General features: G+C 41.7%; 1 protein-coding gene across 5 annotated transcripts in view; it reads right to left on the bottom strand.

Moving 5' to 3' along the window:
• The window catches only part of KLF7 (Kruppel like factor 7), a 95920-nt gene that overhangs the window by 61362 nt on the left and 12122 nt on the right, over positions 1 to 22436 (bottom strand). The window contains exon 1 of one of the 5 annotated variants that reach the window (XM_025405106.1): positions 429 to 1148. The exons of the other annotated variants lie outside the window; for them this stretch is intronic. Coding sequence (XP_025260891.1) covers positions 429 to 452 — 24 coding nt within the window. The 5' untranslated portion in view covers positions 453 to 1148. Of the gene's footprint in view, positions 1 to 428; positions 1149 to 22436 lie in introns of those variants that run through there. 5 annotated transcript variants of the gene reach the window in all.

The following is a 22436-nucleotide window of genomic DNA, read 5'->3' on the forward strand; positions in this document are numbered from 1 at the left end:
GCTTCAGAAACCTGTAATTATTCTTGGCTCCCCACCCCCTACAGCCTCTGCACCTGTGTCAGTTCAAGGCACCAGCTGGCCATGTCTTGCCTCCTGCCTCTTAAGAGGGGGAGGGGGGGAGCCATCATTGAAAACCCAAACTCACATTACTCGCCTCTTCTTCCAAAATGCAACAACAAAACAAAAATTTTAAACTCACCAATCTCATTCCTTCCCCCAATGTATCTTGCCAAAGGAAACAAATAAACATTAATTGGCTAGAGAGCCCTCATTCAAACCAAAATTACTGAAAAACACAGTAACAGGGAAAGGTCTGACAAGGGATTATTAATCCTGTTTTACAGCCCGCTCTTATGCACCCCCACCCGCTCCCGTTAACTTTGCACACACACTCACACACCCTCCTCAAACTCCCTGGGCCCCTTTACACTCAGTGGCCAAGATGGGAACATGCCGAACCAGTTACATCATCTCCCCTTCCTCTCCCAAATCACTTGCACAGGCTGACTCAGGCTACTGGGATTTTTTTTTTTTTTTTTTTTTTTTTAAAGCAAACTCATTTCATTGGCTCCCTCCTGGAACACAGTTATCTCCTTCTCAGTTGGGTTAATTAATATACCCTTCCCCTACCCCCAGAAAAACACACAGACACATATGATTACTTCTTGTACTCCAAAGCACAGCTGCACACGTGTACAATGTTCTTTCTCTCCCTGGCAGCTTGAATTTCCCAAGAAAAACAGGTTCAAAGCCCACTGGGGCCTCAGTGGCAGATGCAATTTAGTGACTGGTAATCATAGAGGATGCTTTCAAAACGGAGAACTTTAAGGAACTTCCACTGTGGAATGTTAAAGGCCAGGTGGGGGCACTAGGAGGAAAGTATGTTCTACTCAGAATGCATAAAATGGCAGCCAAAAACATAATGAAGTCAAGCCCTAAGCTGTTTTTCCTGACATGGATGGTTGTTGTACTTTTACTTGAGATACCTGGACTTGATTTCCCACAATGTTTAAGGTGGCTGTGTGGGTGTGCCAAGTGCTGCTCACCCCAGTGAAAGAAACAGACTGGCCATTTGCACACTGAGAGGCAGAAGAATAGGGGCCCAAGCATTGGCCCTGGAGCCAGACTGCCTGGGTCCAGTATCACGTTACACTACGTACTAGCTCAATCCCCCTGGGAGAAGTTAATTAACCCCTCTGTGCCTCAGTTTCCTCACCTGTAAAGTGGGGTAATAGTAGTACCTACAACGCAGGAGCATTGTAGGAGTTCAATCCATTGATATATGCCAAGTACTTGGAAGGGCCTGGCATGCACACTCTGTATGTTGTAGCTATTCAATAACTAGTGTTCTTTTTCATTACACTTCCAAATATATACACTTCCAAAGATATAAAGAAACCTATTGAGGGCATGGAGATGGAAAATAAAAAATACCTAATAAGTATCCAGGTGAAGTAAACCTGTTGGATATAAAAGTTTAAGTAAGCAGGGGACTCTGAGTTGGGAAGATCAACCCTGACTAGCTGGGTGACTTTAACTTCAATGGGCTGTTTTCTCATCTACCAGCTGAACTTCTAGGGGCCTGCTAATCTGGAATTCTATGATGAAGCGAAACAGCAATAGGAGAGTGAAGACTGAACAGTGAGAAAGGCTCATTCAGAACAAGTTCAGAGGAACTGATACATAGCTCTGCTGTCACTGCGTGGTTAAAAAAAAAAAAAAAAGAGTTTGGAGAACCTGGAAGAAAGTGAAGAACCTGGAAGAAACCTCCTCTGACAGGGACCTCATGGCCTTTAATAAAAGCCCTAAGACACTCAATAATCCATGTTTACAGGATGCTATGAAGGTTTAATTTCCTGCTTCACCATGGATACAAGCCTCACAGCATCTAAAATGTAAACTTCACGAGAATGTGACTCCTCAAAGATACCAGACCTGTGCCTGACTTGCAGCCTGCTTCAAGCATTTGTCAAATGAATGAATGAATGAATGAGTAATTGAATCAACTCCCAAACAAACAATCGAAGTGAAAGTCAACAGTGATCACAATCCTAGGTAGGAAGAGATTCAAGAGTATCACAAAAGCCAGAAATTCTTCCTTCTTCACCAAAGGAACATCAGAAGCAGTGTGTATGAGTTTATTACCAACATTTCTGGTAAAACACGTCAGTATTTTCAGATTTAACTCTAAGTGTTATTTACTTGTCTCTAACGTTTTTCATTTGAAAAAAAAAAAAAGTAAATGCTTACTGTCTGGGACAGATCTGGATTTCTAAACGGAGAGGCCAATCTAGGTTCACAGGGTAGCCCTGAAAGTATGCACCTGTGTGGGAAATAAAAGCTGTCTCCTTGCCCTGGAGAATGCCCTCTCCCTCTGCCACTTCCTCTTTTCTCCTCTGGCCTCCAGAAACCACCAGGAAGATAAGCAATTAAGATGAGTGAACAAAACGCTATTTTCAACTGTCATGTTTTATTGGTGAAAAGAACTCTGGCCTGGGAACCAGGTTCAGTGCCTCCCTTTCGCACACCACCCCTCCCCTTTCCAGCAAACTACTGAATCTGAGTAGAGAATTCACTTCCTTCCCTGAAAAATGGATGAACCACACTCTCAAAGACTCCTTCTGGCTCAAACTTCTTGCTGATAATCCTTCAGTGGCCTGTTGTCACTCTCAGTTCCTTACCACGGGAAACCAGATCCTACATGATCTGACCTTACTCTCCTCTAATCCTCCCCTTCTCCCCTTCAGACACGACACTTCTCGCACAAATGCCCCCAGTTCATCCCTCTCTCAGAGCCCTAGTAACTCCGTCCACATCCGAGAACGCAGACTGCCCAGGTCACTGCACACCTGTTTCCTTTTAATCGATTATGTCTTAGCTTCATTGTCACCTACTCAGAGAATTCTTCTTTGACCTGCCTAGAGAAACTAGCCCAAACAGCCCATTCATTCTTCATCATACTACCTCATTTTATTTGCTTTTTAGTACTTACCAAGTCCTAGAAAGGTCTAAATTATTTGCTTGCATGTTTATCATTTATCTTTCCCTACTAGCATGGACGTTTCAGGAGAACAGGGATTTAGTCTACGTACCAGTGAATCCCCAGCACCCAGCACAAGGCCTGGAAAAGACATCCAAAACATACTAGTTGAATCAATCAATGAACCAATGAAGCCACTAATCAATCCTGGAATTCCAGGGAACACGTGAGCTGGTGTCTCCAGCCAGAAAAGCTATCCTAAAATGCTCACCTTATTAGGTCAAAAGGCTCCCTCATCATTTCTCCTCAGTTTGAGTTTTTGCACTAAGAAGGCACTTGCTGATACAAACTCATCAGACAGAAGCTAAACGGAGCCTGTTTTCAGGGTGGAGAGGTCAGCTATGGGTGCTCGTGGCTGCCCATTTCAAATAGACACAAAGAGGGCTTTTCTCCTCAGCAGTCCACATTGCATCATGCATTCACTAACATGAACAAAACCCACCCCTCCCCTCTCCTCACCTGCAAGATGACTCCTTATTAACTGGTATCCTGGGGGAACAGATCAAAGAGAGAGGCTCAACCCACTTTATTCCCATTTCTATCACCTAACAGGATCTCCCTGAGAAAGGCAACTCCAGCCACTGGTCTCTGAAGCACTTGAGGGTCACAGAAATTCGTTCCCTGACATTAGCAGCCCCACTTCTATCAGTCTTTACATGAAAGGCCCTTAAATGAAGAGGTCCATTCAAACCCAGCAGTTGGCAAGGACTTATGTTTTCTGTAAGCCCCACATGCCACTTACACAGGTGAGGTCCTTCAAAATTCCTATGTGGGCCCATCCTGGTGTCTTTGCCATAAGTTCCTAAACACAGAAGCTTTTCCTTCCCTTCCACGCCCTTTAAGAATTTTACATGGAAAGGTATCTTTACTGAGAAGTGCTATTTATTTCAGGATCATTATTTCGCAGATACAGAACCCTCGAACACTGAACCTGGAAGTGAGCCAAAATCCAGTTACGAGGGTATGGAGTTTGAACTAGGCAAGAGTGGAGGATGGAAATATGGCATATAAGCAGTACAGGGCTCCTATGAGTGTGAGTGTATGTGTGCATGCACATGAGCGCATAGTGTGCCACTGTCAGTGAAGTGTAGATTCTATTTAATGTATTTTGGATGCCTTTCTCTCTAAATCTTTTGTTGTCCCCAGAGTCACAAAGCTGTTCTTTTTCTTATTCATTATGTCAGGCAACAGGAATCCTTCCCATGCTGGCTGGGGAAAGATGAGGGAGAGAGGAGGAGTTGATGTTCTATGGTGTAAAGAAAAGTAAAATTGTGCTTAGTCCAATTCTGAACCCCATTACAATGTTGCAGATTTCAAATTAACAATTCAACCCAACATGACAGGGAAAAATCCAGTGCTGAGACCCTGAAGTTTGGATTCCAGTAGCTCTGGCACCTCACTTAACCTTAGGTGGCTTGACTGATACCGAATGACATGCACTTTCAGGCACACCAGACTCTCATTGAAGAAGAGACACTAATTTGAATCATCACTGCCATCCCCTCTCCCCTTTGTTCCTGTCTGAACCAATTTCCATATAGTTTCAAAGAAATCATCAGCCCATGCAAAGGGGAAATCCCAGTGGATCAAGAACTACATTAGCAGCATAAGGGGAAAAATCTAATTTCCAATCCAGTTGCTTTGTTGTTTCAACCTCCAAGGAAGGTTGCTACATATGCACAACACAAATTAAGTTTTAAAACACCATCATGATTTAAAATTAATAAAAACTCTCCTGGGAAAAAGGTGGTTCTTGGTACAAATCTTCTCATACAATGAAGGTCAACTCCACCAGAGCTTGTGGGTGGTCTGGGTCTTTGAGGTCTCAATCATCTCAGCCAAAAAAATATTTAAGAATAGCATATATTCATTGAAACCACTGCATCTGCTACTTACAGTTAATGATGAGTTTATTCGTAGTCTAAGGCAGTATCCACATAAAGAATTCTTAAACTACCTTGTTGACAGATCCCATGGAAATGTATTTTAATGGTCCAAATTAAGAATTCTTTTTTGGCATGACAAGATATGCCAATACGATTTCCTAGTGCCCTAGTTACTAGAGTAAAACTCATGGCAAGACACCAGTATGACTACATCATTAATTAACCTGAACCACATACCGGAACACTGCTGCTAATAAAACTCCTCTATAAAGAAAACATGTTTTCTCTGCTGAGAATCCTGGAATGTAGGCCCCAGCAGAGCCGCTGCCTTAATTAAGGAGATATTTTGATGTTTGTGTCTGTGTCTGTGATTGCCATGAAATTTGGTCATTTGTTTGGCTTGATCTTCAATAACTTGAGTTCTTCCTTGTGTGTGCTTTTTTGGAAAAGAAAATGAAAATGGCATCTACACTATCAGGATTTGCTAACAACTATGTGAATGAAAGGATCATTTTTGCTAAGGTAGGGGATGCTTTAGCCTCACTGTTTTAAAAGCACACCCTGAGCTTTCAGACCACAATGTACTGAATCAGACACCTGTAGAAACCTTCCATTTTCTCTAGAAAACAGGCTGACAGAAACAGGAACAAAGTTATAACAACTCTAACACCCAGGTGAAACTGGGATTCTTCCAATCCATTCCATATGAAATGACATATATTTCTTTTTTCTTTTACAGAGAATTCTTTTGTGAAAAGCATCTGAAAATGCTTGTCAATACTTACCTCGTAATCTTGTAACCTTGGAGTCCCCCCTGTGAGACTATAATAGGCAGCAAAGATTAAAATCCCCATTCTATTTATGGGGAACCTAACTTAGTAAAGAAAACTGAGTTTTTCACTGTTCTGTAACCATACTACCAAAAAGACCAGAAACAGAATGAAGAGTTTCTTGGCCACTAACAATTAGGGTTTTTTTCTGGTCCAACCCTGAACTTTCCACCAAGCATCTCAAAACATTTTAAAAATCCAACAAACCATTATCTCTTAGTACCTTGGAAAAATAAGGATTCCTGACGAATATTTTGGATCTTCTCAAGTTAGAAACCACCAGATCCCAAACTTCATTTCATAAGCTTTTCAACTACATTTCTCTAAGTGAGACTGGGGCAAGTGGTCTCAGTTTTGACAACATCCTTAATTATGTAACTTCCGAGTTTTCTCTGCTCATTACATGTCTTGGTTGAACTGTTAAAAGCAAATGGGATTTCAGACATTTCAACCTGTCAACATCAAGTGTAGTCATTGAGAGGAAAAGAGATAGAATTAAAATCATTTTTTAAGATTTTTTTTTTTCTTTTTTTGAGACAGAGTCTCGCTCTGTCGCCAGGCTGGAGTGCAGTGGAGCGATCTTGGCTCACTGCAACCTCTGCCTCCCAGGTTCAAGTGATTCTCCTGCCTCAGCCTTCCGAATGGCTGGGACTACAGGTGCATGCCACCACACCCAGCTAATTTTTGTATTTTTAGTAGACGTGGGGTTTCACCTTGTTGGCCAGGATGGTCTTGATCTCTTGACCTCGTAATCTGCCCACCTCGGCCTCCCAAAGTGCTGGAATTACAAGTGTAAGCCACCGCATCTGGCCCATTTTTTTAAGATTTGAATTGAGAAAACTTATAAACACAATTTACTGAAGACCTTATTTTGGTTATTGGATTAATACCAAATATACAGAAACTCAAATTTATATAATTTTTAAAGGGGGGATTTGAACCTGCTATCCAACATTTTAAAAAGCATTTTCTAATTTTAATAAATATGAATATACAAATTGGACTAAGTCAGTCAACATTTTTCTCCCAGTCCTTAGAGACTAATGCATTTTCCAACACCAGTATTATCAATCACCCATCCCTTTTGTTCAAAACAGAAAATGCAGTGAGGAAAAAAAAAGCATGTAAGAAATAGAAGCAACAAGAGGAGGAAAAATAGGAGCAATGGAAAACAGATGAACAGTAAGCATCTCATTCTTGTATTAAAATCCTGGATGCCAGTAGCTGCTCCCATCAGTAACACGTCTCTAACCAAGAGGATCATCAAACTCTGGGAAGCAGATCACCTCAAGGGCACAATTTACACTTGGCCCTGCTCCCTACATGGAGCCTAAACATTAAAGTGGTTGTGTCTATAATCAACTGTTAGTAACAGACTAAAAAGAAGGGTGGGTCAATGGGTAAGGAAGACAACTGTGATTCAGAAATGTATGGTGGTAGAAGACCACCTTTGTTAAAAGCAGACAACTAAGTATCTCATTGTAAGGGGTACCTGATCAGTCTTGGACACCAAATCCTTCAACACTGAGACTTTTTATACGTATGTAAAATAAAAGACAATGTGGAGTCATGGAGAGAACACAGACAAAAGTCAGGATGACTTCTACCAGCTCCTTCTACGTAATTAGCTCTATGCATTTCCTCAAGTCATCTCATCTTCAGTCTCCAGTTTCTTTATCAAGAAACCAAATGTATTAGTAAAACGAATCAGATATATAGATCTATAAAATGGACTCTCTCTCTCTCCCTACATATATGTGTATATATATATCCTTCCCAATGGTATGAAAATTCTCTGTGAATATAATAAACTTCTCATGACCAAATCTTGTTTTTTGACGGAACCAGGGTATGACGAAAATGGAATTCCCTACTCTGATCCCTCTGCTTATAGCAGTGCCATCCTCCGGGTATCTCACTTTCAGACTCTGGACTGCAGTTTCTGCTCAGTCTCCTAGACAAGGTCCCATGATACAAGACCACGTACTTGTCCTTAGGGTGCTGCAGTAGATAGATGCTATTTCTGAGGATGCTTTCCTCTAAAAGGTAACACATCTTCCGATAAATATAGGTTAGGAATCAAATTCAAACACATTCAGGGGCCAGGAGCATAACATACATTAGTGAAACAGTCAAGGAATATGACAATAGGGAGGGGCGGGGACTGTGGTAAACTGGATGGCACATGCCATCTAAAAGGGGAAGTTGCTACATAGCACCAGTTCATCGGTATCATGTGGAAAACAGCCAGAGTTGGCAAGTGTTTTTAAAGGAAGCCCAAATCTTTTGGGGTTTATGTGAAATCTCCCCAATTGTTTAAATGTTGGCAACTAATATTAAAAAGTTAGAGTGCGTAAGACAAGCAAAGGGTCCACAGCTGCCAGTTTGAACCTTCTATTCCAAATGAAAGAAGAGGTAAAAGAAAAAAAACCAGAGGCATATTTGGGCAGTTCTTTCTTACCTGTGGATCCAAATTATGGTATAACTGTCTCTTAGGGTAGTTACCAGCTGAAGAACCTTAAGCCTCACGTCCCACAGAGTTTCCCTAAGAAATCCCTTATTTAAAGACAGACCCAGCTGAAGGAAATAATGATGAACTGCACTTTCATTCGGCCCCGCTCAGCTCCTCCTGCCCTGCAGTACTCGGCTGGAATTCCTGCTCTCAATAAGAATCTTGTCACAAGAATGAGAGATCTGTAGAGAAGGCACCAAGAAATGTCAAGCAGGAAGAGGCAAGAGCTCTGACAAATCCAATGAGCCTTGAGGTCTGGCACCAAGCTTTAAACTTCTTTTGAGCATAATCAATAGCTGCTCAATAAATACTTCTTCAATGAATTCTTTAAAAATCTTGATTAGGAGCTACTATTATTTTTCATTGCATGCTCTTCTCTGAGGTGACTGGGAGATTGGTAGATTTTGCCCAGTAAGATAATGCCGAGGGAGAAAAAGCGCTGCTAAGATAAACAGGTGACACCTGTTTGAACTCTGATGGCCTTTCAGGGGCAGGGTCTGTTATCTTGTACTTCTTTCAAATTAATTCAACAATTATTTACTGAGCTTCCACTTTATATAGGACACTGTGCTGAAGACTTCAAGGGATTCCAGAGCTCAATACCTGCCTACAAGGCGCTCATGGTATCATAGGAAGAGAGGGATAGAAATACATGCAATTCAAGATAACACAGCACAGGCAACTAAGAACTAGGCTGAATAAAATGGTATGGCAACACAAAGAAGGAACCCAGTCACTCTCCCTGCAGAGGTCAGTGAAGGCCTTGTGAAGAAGTCACATTTGGAATAGACCTTGGCAAATGAGTGAACTTTTGCCAAGCAGAGAAAGGCAGCAATGACATTCTAAAAAGTGCACACAGTGTGAGCAAGGGTGTAGAGAGGTGAAAGCCCCACTGTGTGTCTGGAAAAGGATGAGCAGTCTAGGGTTCCGATGCATGGGGTACGCGTTACTGAGCAGCAAGAAACGCACCCCCTCGGGCCTAAAAAATGTCTTCTATTTTTGGCTGACAATTACATTGGTGGTTTGCTCTGGGTTAAGCTTTGCCAATGCACTTCTAAAAGGCAGTAGCTGTTTCTCTAGATCTTCCGTGATAACTCAGGGAAAGATTAAAGAGCTCAAAAGATACTAGTGAAACCCAGTAGCCGTATTTATGTTGCCCAGTGATATTCCTGTACCTAAATGTCAAAGAAATCATTCAAGGCATTTTATTTTTCAGATTGATACTCCCAATTTAAAAAACAACATAACAAAAACATAAATCAAAATGAGGACAAAACCCAAAAAGATGGAAATAAATACTACCAAAAAAAATGTTAGCTAAAATACAATGCCACTGGATGAAGCACAGAATTCAACTCATCTCTGAGTTGCCTAGTAGCTGAAGCAAGATCAACAATGAGTTAAGAAATTCATCATCAAATACAAGACACGTCAGTTCCTCAGAGATCAGTTGATCTTCACACGTAAGGTTTAAAGTAAAAGGAGAAGGAGGAGGACCAGAAAACAAGGAAGAGGAACAAAAGGAAGAAATGACATGAAAAAAAAAATCCCTCCACTTACCAAAAAAAAAAAAAAGTTAAAATGTTTTTATGTAAAACCCTCAAATATTTTGTCAGTTGAGGGAACTGAAGGTTCAGGGCCTGGGTATGTTTTTCTGCTTTGTAGCCTCTCTCTGTTGATGTTTTTCTGGCTTTCTAAGCAAAGAGGAAACCTCACCCATTCCTGTAGACATGCATTTATGGCCACATTCTCCTGGCCAGTAACCCTCAGTGGCTCGTGGAGGCTCTCTCAAGGGTGGCATATCAGGCAAATGGATTTGGCTGTGGAGCTACTGCTTCTGTGGCTACTACGCAGATTCAACGCAGGCGGCGCCTTCAGCGAGGGCTCCAGGGCAAGGCTCACTCATTAAGGACAAAATGTGCAGGCACGTTTGACCTTTGGAAATCCAGCCCTGGTCTGAAGCTTCCAGATTCAAAACAAAAGCTTTGGAGCCGGAAAGAGAGTTAGAGGAGGCACACTTCCAGCTTGGGGCCCATCCCCCACATATTCCCCCTGTGACTGCGAGGCTCACAAAACCAATAGAGCAGCATTATTAACTCTGCAATATCATAAGAGAGGGCTTTGCTCTCTGCCTTGGTGGAGAGAGAGAGGCCAGGGGAGGGGCAGGCTGGCTCCAGGGGAAAGGATGCTTCATTAGAGTCTTAACTCAAGGGAGGCAACTGCTGTGTAAGCGCAACAGATGAACACAATGTAGAGAGGCTCCCATAAAATCCCTGGCCCTGCTCTAGGAGTTGTCACAGTGGCGGGAGGGGGGTAAGCATAGCTAGACTGAGCAAAGGCTGGATGGCAGAGAGCTGTCGTTTGGTATAGACTTCCAAAATGCCAGCGAGTGAAAAGTCATGTCAAGGGGCTAACCTAAGGCAGAAGTTTCAAATGTGTCATGCAAATGGGGAGCTCCTTCATCTGCAGTCACAAATTTTAAAGCATCCACTGTCAATCATTTTTCACTCTGTTTTCTTGGGTTACTGACAAGTACCTAAATGAACACTTCCAAATTTTTTCACCAGAACGAAATAATAGCTCTACTTCATGGAAATGACACCACCAACCCTATCCTTGTGTTCCTTCTGATTTGCCTAGGACTGCCACCCAGCTGGGTCACTGTTTCCCTCTCATAGGTCCTATGACCCAAGCCAGCTGCCTCTATCACCAAGTCAGTATCACCAACTCCAATGACACCCAATGAACACAGGTCGGCTCAGTCTTCCCCTTTCTTTGAAGATTTGCGCTGGTCTTTCCGTCATCCTGCCACCATCCCCAAGCAGCTTCCGTATCTGTCATTGCAGGGCAGCAAATCTGCTGACATTAAAGGTAAATCAACTAAGTTTTCAAACACATCTTAATCCCCAAATCCTTCCTCCAGTCATGCAGATCAAGTAAATGTTTTATCTTTATGAAGTCGTGGTTGGCTTCAGCTTCTCCAATTCTGGCGTTTGAGTCTAGATAGAAGGTTAAGTACCCTCTGCTGCACATCAGACTTGTATCAGTTCAATCTATTTGCTGTTAAAGAAGCATCACGCTTCCCAGAAAGGTTTTTTCCCCTTTAGCCACATCCCAAGCCAGAATCAGACAAATGCAGCCTGAAGTATTTACTGATACTATTTACATCTCTCAACAAGTACAATGACAACTCACCAGTCAGTTCTGGGGCAGAACTTAAGAAATGGAACTCTCATCAAATCTATATTGTAAAAACAAATTGCCACCACTGATGACCATAACTACCTGCTGCTTACACGTATACAGACTTTGTTATGAAATACTGTGCAGTAACATAGCATTAAGGCCTTACTGGCAGGCTCAGTCAAAATCTCTTATTTTACATGATCTAATATGTAACATGGAAAGACCCAATAACTTTTCCTATTCTTCACTCATTTTTTTCCAATGGAAGAAATACTACAAATATACTAAGAAAGAAGTTGAGGGTTTCTTGTAATGAAACTTTAAACAATAATACATCTATTCAACACTAGCAATATACCTACTATATAAAGTATGACAATATTTTTGCTTAGCAAGATGAAAATTACAGGTAGACACAAGGATGGGAAGTTGTAAAACCCAAAAACAGACTAATCATAAATGAAATACAGGTGTCTGAAAGTTGTAAGTGTTCTCAAATGTCTGTTCCATTTTAGATTCCTTTTGAGTGGTAACTGTAAACTTCCAGGAAAAAGTTTGAGAAGAACATTTTTGGGAAGATGAGTAGAAATATTCCTTGATTATGTCAGATGTGACTGTGAATGTCACTAACGAATATTCTTTCCTGGCACCCTAATCTTTCCCTTATTTCCCAATCACAATGTAAACTTCTGTGCCTATTTATCTTCCAGGTCCATCTCTAGACTTTAAGCTCCACAAGAGCAGGGGCAATGTCAGGTTCACCACTGCATCCTCAGCACCTAGTACAGTGCATGGCACATGGAAGGACCCCAGGAAAAGAAGAAAGAGATAAGAATGAGGAAAGGAAGGAGAAGGGCAGAGAAATTAAGTGAATGAATTAAAGAAAGAGAACCAAAACAATCACCAAAGAGAAATAAATTACAGCGATGAAATTAAGTATTCTCTACTTACTTCTCAAGAGTTGCAATGGTTTATTATGAACGAGTGTGACCATTCTAATGTCTTCATTCCTTGCTGATGGGTGATGGACCCTGCTCCAGCAAGGGCCAGTCAACTGCAGGACTACAAGTAAATAACATTCTGATATAAAGTGACCAACAGGCAAGTGGACAGGTGAATACATAAAGGACAAAGTCCTCTATGCAGCCAGGGTGTCTCTGAGATTCTCCTGTTCTCATCTCTTTATATATATCACCCTTCCTTCCATTGAGGTTACCATCTATATTCCTCACATTCTCTCCATTTTCTCTTGCAGGCGACTTTGGGGAAATTCAAGACACACTAGAATTAAGCATATCTTGGATCACTCCCCTCCCCTGACCACTCCCAGTCACTTTCTGGCCTGTGCTCTTCAAGTACCAAGGCCTGGAGCAACATGGCCTTGCCCCCTTCCCCTGAGTCAGACCAATGTAAAGTTGTCACTGCTGCTTCCCGTCTTGCTTTCTGCACCCAACCGCTTTCCCTTGCTTTACTGGACCCTCCCCTTTACCTCCTCTGGAATATTCCCTCTTCTCTCAGTCTCCATTCTCCTTAGGGGACCCTTTCTGTTGTCCTGTGTTACCCTTGGGGGTCTCCACTCCCACAAGTAAATCTTTTCCAGGATATCCTGGAAGTAAGGCTTCTGGACTTCCTTTCTTCCTTTTACTTATTCCTGCTCAAGAGAGAAAGTGGTAACACTGGAAGAAAAAACAAAAAGAAGAAAACAACCCAGAAAAACAGAAGAGAAAACAGCGCATGGCTCATTCATCTCTCATCCGGCCTCTTCCCTGGAGGGCTTTACTCTGCCCTCTTCCCTGGGGGAAGCAGCTTGGGGCCAGAACATGAATGCCCCACTGATGCCCAGATAGGACAGGTAGGGCATGGAGATTCCTGGCAACCTGCTATTCTATGCAACATATACTTTCCTGTGGTATGAGTCAGCCCATGGGCTAGAAGGGGTTGAGCACAGGGTAAGTATGGGGAAGCTAGATTGAGACCGTACCTGCCAATTGGGTATAAATCCAGTTTCATTAATAATAAAGCTGATATTTGACCTCTGTCTGGTTCCTATACCTATCTTCTCAAATAGGTTAAGAGAGGGGTGAAGTGTGGCAAATTTGTTGCTCCCATTAAAAGAACAGCAATTGTACTGTAATTACAGACAGTGGTTAGTGGTCCAAATTATTGGTCCTCTTAAGATGCCTGCTATTTTTTCAGTTAACAAATAAAATTTCAAAAAAACAGACACACAGGATAACATAAGTGGTCCACCATTCCATCACCCAAATTGCTCTTAAAAAAAGTAAAAGCAATGATCATATATGAAGGTCAAAAACATTGAAACAGAACAGAAAAGGTATAAAAAGTAAAAATCTGCCTTTCTTTGCCCCCAGCACTCTCCCCTCCTTCTCCCTCAACTTGTCAAGTGCTTATATATCCTTTTATTTGAAGTGTTATGCATATCAGCATACATAATAGACACTTTTATTCCTTCTTTTTTTCCTCATTTACAGAAGATAATTGGCTTTTCACTTTAACAGCTGAAAGGCCCCAGGTGCAGAGTGGCTGGGGCGGAGGAGTCTGGAGGCTTCTATCCCCCACTCCACCCTCTGCCATGGCTCCCCTGGCCCCATAAAGGTTTCACCCCTCTTTTCTAGGTGTTCTTACTACCATACCCATCCAATTCCCTCCGAGAAAGTGCCTCAAAATACAATACGCCTTAGTATAGCTACATGAGATGGCGCCATTGGGAGAAGCTGGCGAAGCTCCTGTATAACACGATATGCTGGATACTAACACCAGCCCCGGGGCCTTGGTTGCTTCGATGGGTTCTGCTGACCAAAGTCGTAACATCAGCCAGTTCTTGAAATATTTTAGGATGTGTTTGATTTTCTTTAAAAGATAAAACCATGTTTTCCAATAAAGCTAACTGTAGTGAACTTGGAATGTTACCACTTGATCTGAAGCTTTTTTTTTAATGGTTGAGTAAGCTTCTATCTGCTTTTTAAAAATCAAAAGTAAACCTTAAAAGTATATAAATATTTAATTTCACAGAGAAAGGTATGGCTCTCCAGATGGGGAGTCTGCCCAATTCATGATCTCAAGCATTTTATGGCAACACTTCCCTGCAAATCATCTTGGTGGCAAAAATCCAGCTGCATACTCAAGTGTTTTGTCACATTCCTGACCCCAGAATTTAATTTCTCACGTGAAAGTTGGAGCCAAAGGTATGTCCCAACAAATCCCTACAGAGGTTGGTCGAGAGGCTGACATTCCTGTCCCTCTTCACCTTCACTTACTCATGGAAGTCTGGGGCCAGGGAAAATGGAAGCTGTGAGCTTCAGGGACCCACTCGACTTGACCTAGGGTCTACCTAGTCAGGCACAGCAAGAGAGACTCCTCCCAAGCCACTGTGCAGTACTGCTTCCCATGGTCATTCTACAAGCAAGCTTTTGCTTTCAATGGATGTATAAAGACAAAGCTACTTAACCCAAAAGATAGTAATGAGATAAAATCCTGGTAGCCTAGTGATCAGATCCAGCCCACAATGGTTTTTTGACATATAAAAATTCAGATTTCTAGCTTCTCTTGAAAAAAACAAAAGATCTGGCAACAGGTTCTGCAACTCTTTTGAGCAGTATTTGGCTGGAGCTGAATGGCAGCTGCCCCTTCAGATAGGGTCTATACTTTCTATGTCACCATAGTTCCCACCACTCTCTAGTGTCTTATACTGTGCCTGCCTCACTCACTGATATTACCAGCCTGACTCCCAGGGGCCATCTTTATGACTCCTGCTCTCTGAATTTTCCTTTGCCAATGTCTGCTTTGGGGGCAGGGATCTCCTATCACCCCTCCACCCTCACTTGATTCCCCATTCTCTAAATTCTTGGTGCCCTTAATATATGATATATCCAGCGTGTGTCCTCTATTGTCCTTCCTTTTGTTCAAAACAACAAAAACAAAGGAATGTCGCCTTACACCCAACTCTGTGTTCTACCTAAAGGATGCAGTTTCCATCAGCTATTAGGGACTGATAAATCTGTCTTTTCCCCAGTCCCACCCAGTCATGTTGATTTCATAGTCAATAAGAAGAAACTGGTGTGTGTTCTTTTTGGAGAAGAGTCTTCAATAATTTTCTGAGGAGAAAAAATTAAAAATCTGTTAAAAGCAACACCCCCACTCAGAGCTGTCACTCTCTTTCCAGGAGGCTCTGATTTTGTCTTCTAGACTAGCCGTACATTTTTCTAGCACTTATCACTGCTGACGTTCAGCAGGGGTGCCAGACTAACAAAGAGAAAGGGGCCTCCTAGGCCCATACCCCAGGCTTGCCCATATCTGCTCTACCGGCAGCACTGTTAGTAGTCCAAGAAATCTCTGATGATCCATCCCAGCTGACTCCTGTGCTCACACTCTGCTCAGCGGTGGCGCTGTCCACTGTTGACAAGGCACTCCTGCCACAGTTACTGGCAACAGGAAGACATCGGGAGAGCCTCTCACAGACAGAGCTGCAGATATGGCTTCATTTCAACCAGTACTCTAGGTAAGGCAGTAGGATAGTGCAGCTTTGTACCTGACACCTGGGCTCCCCAATCCTTGTCAGTACAGCACCTGTCTTAAGCAGGATGAAAATCTCAACATACTCATTTGAAGAGTTCACAGGGGCTTGGCCAACCAGTCAATGTGGTCCTCAGGTCTGAGTTCAACCTTCCTTCTGAGCTGCAGTTACCTTCTACCAACTTTATCCTGGGCTGGGACAAGAGTCTGCATCTCTGAGAGCAACATACTGCTCTGTCATTCTGACCCCAGTGTGCCATAAACTAGCAGGTTTCCATGGAAGTAGACATATAGGTAAGTCCAGGACTTCCTATCCAGGTAAGTCCCCATCTTCTTCTTATCTAACAACATGTGACAGTGTATTGTTAATGAGTCACTGTAGCCACACAGACGTCCACTTTCAGAAGCAAAGAGTCCCCAGAATTCTCAGTTTTACCCAAAACCCAGACTTCCTTCATCCCTGAATACCACCGCCACCCTCCTCCCGAACCACACACACATACACACACACACAAATGCACATGATTGTTTCATGAGTGTGGTAAAATATAATTGTTAAGAATGTATTTTAAAAAACAAAGAGAAGCATATTATATCTATCCAATAGTTACACAATACTGTATTCCACAGACTAAATTTACTTTGGAAAATTTAGTTTAAAGCAAACACACATGAATACACACGAAATAAATTACAAAGTTTTACGTCCCCATTTAGACAACCAGTAGGAAATTTTTCCAAGTACCACAATTAAGGCACAAGTAACAGCCCCATTGGAACAAATAAAAAGTTACTAAGTTCCTGCTCGGAAAACTGAATAGAAATCATAAAGAGGAAGAAAGCCAACAAGAAGTAATAGTTTAAGGCATGAAACAAAAGCCTCCCCTACTGCAGAATAGAAAACAATTACACCATACAGCATGTAATAGTTTACAAAGCACTTTCACATCCATATAGCATTTGATTAGAGTAATGCTACTATTATAAGCCCTGCATTTCATATGGGAAACATAGTTTAATAATTTGCTTTGTTCCATACTGATAAAGTCAGGACTAAATTCCAGGTTTTCTGATGACAAATCCCTTGAATTTTCCATGATACCAGTATTTTTCAAACTTCAATTTCATTTCACCTTCACGGATTTTTACCAAACCAGCATTCCATCTGTACAATCATTCCCCTATTATTTTCCTTTTTAATTGCCTCAACTAAGGCATTATATATTAAGGCTGCATGTGTTTTAAATTCTTTTCCTGCAAATGTTCATTAATAGAAGATAATCATAAAATTAAAAACAACAAAATCAAAACAATATTACAAACTTTCCACTGGATGTTTGCCTGTCAAAAGCTCTGAGTGTAAGACCTGTTCTCTTTATTAAAAAAAAAAAAAAAAAAAAAAAAAATGGAAGAAAGGAAGGGAGGGAGGGAGGTGAAAGGGAGGGGTGAGGAGAGTTTACCAAGCCTTAGAGAGGTGTTAAAGACATGGTACCTCAAAACTGACGATCTCCTTGAGTTAGAAGGACTGAAAGAAAATAGCAATGGGAATAAAACTGCCTCTCAAGGTAATTCTGTGTTATCAACTCTGTGCTCATGAAGCACTGTGTAGCTCAGCCCACCCTTCGAGAAGCAGTTCCCTCAGCCATGCTGCACCATGCATTGTGTTAACATGTGAATTTTTTTTTTTGAGACAAAGTCTTGCTCTGTCGCCCAGGCTGGAGTGCAGTGCTTGATCTTGGCTCACTGCAACCTCTGGCACCCGGGTTTAAGCGATTCTCCTGCCTCAGCCACCGAAGTAGCTGGGATTACAGGCGCGTGCCACCACGCCCAGCTAATTTTTGTATATTTAGTGGAGAGAGGGTTTCAGCATCTTGGCCAGGCTGGTCTTGAATTCCTGACCTCGTGATCCACCCGCCTCGGCCTCCCAAAGTGCTGGGATTACAGGCGTGAGCCACCGCGCCCGGACTGTGAATATGTTTAAAATATTGAAAGGAGGCTCACATTTCTTTTTTTTTTTTTTTTTTTTTTTTTTTTTTGAGATGGAGTCTGGCTCTGTCACCCGGGCTGGAGTGCAGTGGCCGGATCTCAGCTCACTGCAAGCCCCGCCTCCCGGGTTCACGCCATTCTCCTGCCTCAGCCTCCCGAGTAGCTGGGACTACAGGCACCCGCCACCTCGCCCGGCTAATTTTTTTTTTGTATTTTAGTAGAGACGGGGTTTCACCGTGTTAGCCAGGATGGTCTCGATCTCCTGAACTCGTGATCCGCCCGTCTCGGCCTCCCAAAGTGCTGGGATTACAGGCTTGAGCCACCGCGCCCGGCCGAGGCTCACATTTCTTAAGCACCCAATACTGGCTTGGACCTAAATAATGATCTCTGAAGCTCAGGCCAATAATGTGCAAATTGAGGAGGGCGGCAGGGAGGGATTGGAAAGAGATGTCTAATGCTCCTCAAGTTCTGCTATTTGTGAAGTCCTGATCTCTATAAATATGGGACATAAAAAAGAGCTCCTGGATGCAAAAGCTGGAGGAAAAAGGCGGGCGCGTTTTGGGTAGGAGGACAACTGGTTTGCATTCTGGTTCTCTTTTGCAGGGAAAACTGTGCAAGGACATTCTATGACCACATAATGTCTGCCTTTCCCTTTCTTTTTCTCTCTCTTCCTTTTTAGAAATTTTTTCAGAAATATCTTAATAGTAGCTAATTCACACAGTTAAATAGTCATTGGTTTTGAAAAATTTTACACACACAAAATAATAATAACCTTGGGCCTTTATTTGGCACTCAAAATTTTTTGAAAAGAAAAAATAAAAAGCAATCAGATTGGAAAAAAGGAGGAAGGAGGAACACCCAGTAGCAAGTAATTTTTTTAAATGGCTTTTTTTAATCAGGAAAGGAATGACCCTAAAAATCACCATCTGGTCAACCTAAATGATATCCTTAGTAATATAAGGAAGCCAATATAAAAGAATACATTTTTTTTAAAACACTCCTAATGTAGAATAGCATCCTAAAAGCATTAGAAAAGGAAGGCCAAGTGCCTTGCTGGCAGTATTTGAGTGCCAAGGGTAGGAAGAAAACACATTACTTGATTCTCAGGAAAGTACTTTATTATAATGCCCTGGACTTTTTCACACAAAAAACATCACTTCCTCAGTGAAACAAGTCATATAAAATCCACTTCCACAAAAAAATAAGCAGTTACAGTGGTTAATGGAATCCTCTACAACATGCTTCTATGTCAGACTAAGAAAACTAAGAATTGGTTACATGTTTTTCTTACACACACACACATACACACACATGGAGTTTTTACTACAACTGACCAGCTGGGTCTCTGGGAGTGGCAAAAGAAACTGTGACAATAGCAGGCTTTTTTGTTAATGAGGGATGTCTGATGAGAAAAAAAAAATTGTTTGGTATTGTCTCATTTTACTCCCACTTAGACCAAGAGGCTGCATGCTCAGGAAAATCAGAGTCAGTTTCCAAATTGGAAAATGTTACAAATACCAATAAGGAATGAACATGCTCTAGAGCAACTGCTAAGCCCAGGCAGGGGGAGGGGTGAACCAGATGGTCTTTTCCATCCCAGATTTCGATGATCTACAACAGAACCTGAATGACTAGGAAAAAGTGAGATGCGATTTGGAAACTGCTTTATAAAATAGAATCCCAAACAAAGACACTCAACAAGGCAGAGAAATCTAAAAGGAAATGAAAATGGTTCTGGGTGAGAGCAGAAAGCAAGCCAGTTTGAGACTATGACTGAAAAATAAAGCTTGTCCCCAAATCAGAATATTTTGGAGGGGAAGGTGCCTTAGAGAGATGCTAGTCACAAGCCCAAATGCATGCTCACTGGGCCAGACATCAGAAATTAAGCCAGGTGGAAATAGTGGGGACAGGGTTAATTGAAGAGTGCACGATCTGTCTAAAAGCATTCAAATTAAAAGGAATTGAAACATGCATGCTGGCCAAATAAAACACATCTTCAAGCCAGTTTGGTCTAGGAGCTTACTGTTTGGTTGTCTGATAATCTCACTGTTCCTAAATCTACCTTCACTGTTCACATGAGGAAACTGCGGACCAGAGAAGTCACATCATTTGATGATAACCACAGAGCAGTCAGTGTATAGAGCAAAGCCAAAGTGCTAGGATCATGTTACACACTGAGATGATGTTAAACAACAGCAAAAAAAAAATGACATTAAGCTGAAGTCCTCCTCACGCCTTTGGTTCAGGTACACTCAGTTCACATGGTTTATTCTTTTAAGAACAAATTAAATTATCATCTAGTTAAACACAAAGCTAGTGAGAACTGGGGGAAGAAATAGAGGGAGGTTATGCTAAAAAAGAAAAAAAAAAAACAATGAAAAATTCAGAGTCAGACATTTTATTTCTCAAAAACAATAGTTAAATTTACAGTTAAATGTGCTGCCCTGAGTAAGATATGGCAAATAGAGCCCATTTTATAGACGGGTAAAGTGAGGCACTTAGAATGATTGTGTCATGGTTTATTTTGTAACACATTTTTTAAAGTTAGGTGTTCAAGTTTCCTTCTAGATGCTTCTCAAAGAGCAAAGTGAGAAAAATCACTTCCACTCCTGGTATTGGCCATAAAGAATCTTTTTTTTTTTTAAGTGTAATTCCAGGGTTAAAAAAAAAACCTCAGGGAGATATATCAAGTAGTGGAAAATCTTCGCAGGAAAATCATGAAGTAGAGAGAAGGATGAGAACATCCTCCCTTGGGGCAGCTGGAAAGAGAGTAGACAAAGAACCGAAAAGTTCCTTCGGGGAGCCCACCTCCTGCTAGCCAATGGGACTTTCCTTCCCTGGTTTCTCTGTAGCTAAGAAAACACAAATATATAATCCACAGAAGGAGAGAATGCAGCCTTCACACGGGGCTGGCATCTCTGAAATAAATCTCTCCATAGGTGCTAGGCTAAACCTTAAATATGAAGATATAATCTTTGAGTTTTATAGCAGCATATGCATGATTCTTCCCCTCCCCCATAAAACTCCCGACAGGAACAACCACATCAAATTATTGCTTTTCAGAGGCCAATTCAAAAACACCCTACTTTATCACAGAAAGAATATTCCTTACATATGTGAGTGCTTCCATTATGTCTTATTTGAAGGGGGAAAATGAAATAAAAATCCTATCTGAGATATTTATAGATCTCATAAAACCTGATTCACTCTCATAAGCTGCAGTAAGCTCAGTCATCAGGTAAGGCAGAAATGGCAGGTAAAGTAACCAGCACTGTATTATGTTATATATGCCTAATTCTGGTTCCTACAAAAAATAACTGCATGCGAGAAAAATGTAAGATACGTAAGTCATAAGTCAGACTGGACAGAAAGAAAGGGAAACAGACTGGACATTTGCATGAGCAAGCCAAGCAAATTCCAAGGATGTCAAACTAGGCCCAGTTTCCAGGGACAATGGGTACTGCTAGTCCTCCCCCAGTTCCAAGCACAAATTACTTAATGAGAGTTTCTCTTGTGGATGGATAAAGGTACACCATATCCAATGCCCAGCATTCTGCTTTCCCCTGCCTTCCATCATTTATTATCTCCTGGGCACTCCAGGCTCACTGGGATCTTCAACAGACCAAAGACACCACTGAGAGAAAGAGCACTGTGCCTCTGTGTACTATTATTGAGAGGAAAATGGGGAAGGAAAGAGCATTTGTTGAGTGGATGTTATGTGCCAGATACTAGGTCAGAGAGCTGATTCTCATCAGGAATCAAGAACTCCACAAATGACAAACGAGACTCAAAGATGTTAAGTGACTTTCTTAAGGTTCCACCTCTGCTTGATTTCAAAGCCTTCATGTAATTTGTCTACTAGGAAACACTGTGACCTTAAAAAGTGCCTCATACAGTCCAGTCCTTTTACAGATAAGAAAACCAAAGCCCAGAAAGAAGACAGACCAATGAACTACTGGAATCCACACCAGGCCACCGATGGCCAGGTCACAACCTTTGGCTTCTGCCCTAATGTCTCCTACCTAAACAGCAGTCAGTATAGATGTAACAATTAAGAGTGCTGGGCCCTGCTGAGGCTTGGATCTCAGCTCAAATACTTCCAAGTTGTATGATTTTAAGCAAGCCATTCAATACCTCAAATCTCAGCTTTTCCATCTGTAAAATGGGGATAAATAGAATATGCATTTCATACGGTTGTTGTGAGCATTCACTGAAATGATGGATACAGGTGCTCAAATGAGATCATCTTTAGGAAGTGTCCAATACATATGAGACAGGGCTATGATGATTATTTTTATGACAGGAAGATTAGCCATGTGGAAAGAGGGAAGAGAAAAGTTTACTCCACTAACGGTTTTTTGCAACTCATTTGCTTTGCAGCCACAGTAAGACAACTTGCTTAAGCTTCCTGTGCCCCAATTTTCTCATCCCTGAATGGGAAATTCTGTAATATCTGTCTGCTC

The sequence above is a fragment of the Theropithecus gelada genome, chromosome 12, assembly GCF_003255815.1.
Source record: "Theropithecus gelada isolate Dixy chromosome 12, Tgel_1.0, whole genome shotgun sequence".
Taxonomy (NCBI): Eukaryota; Metazoa; Chordata; class Mammalia; order Primates; family Cercopithecidae; genus Theropithecus; species Theropithecus gelada.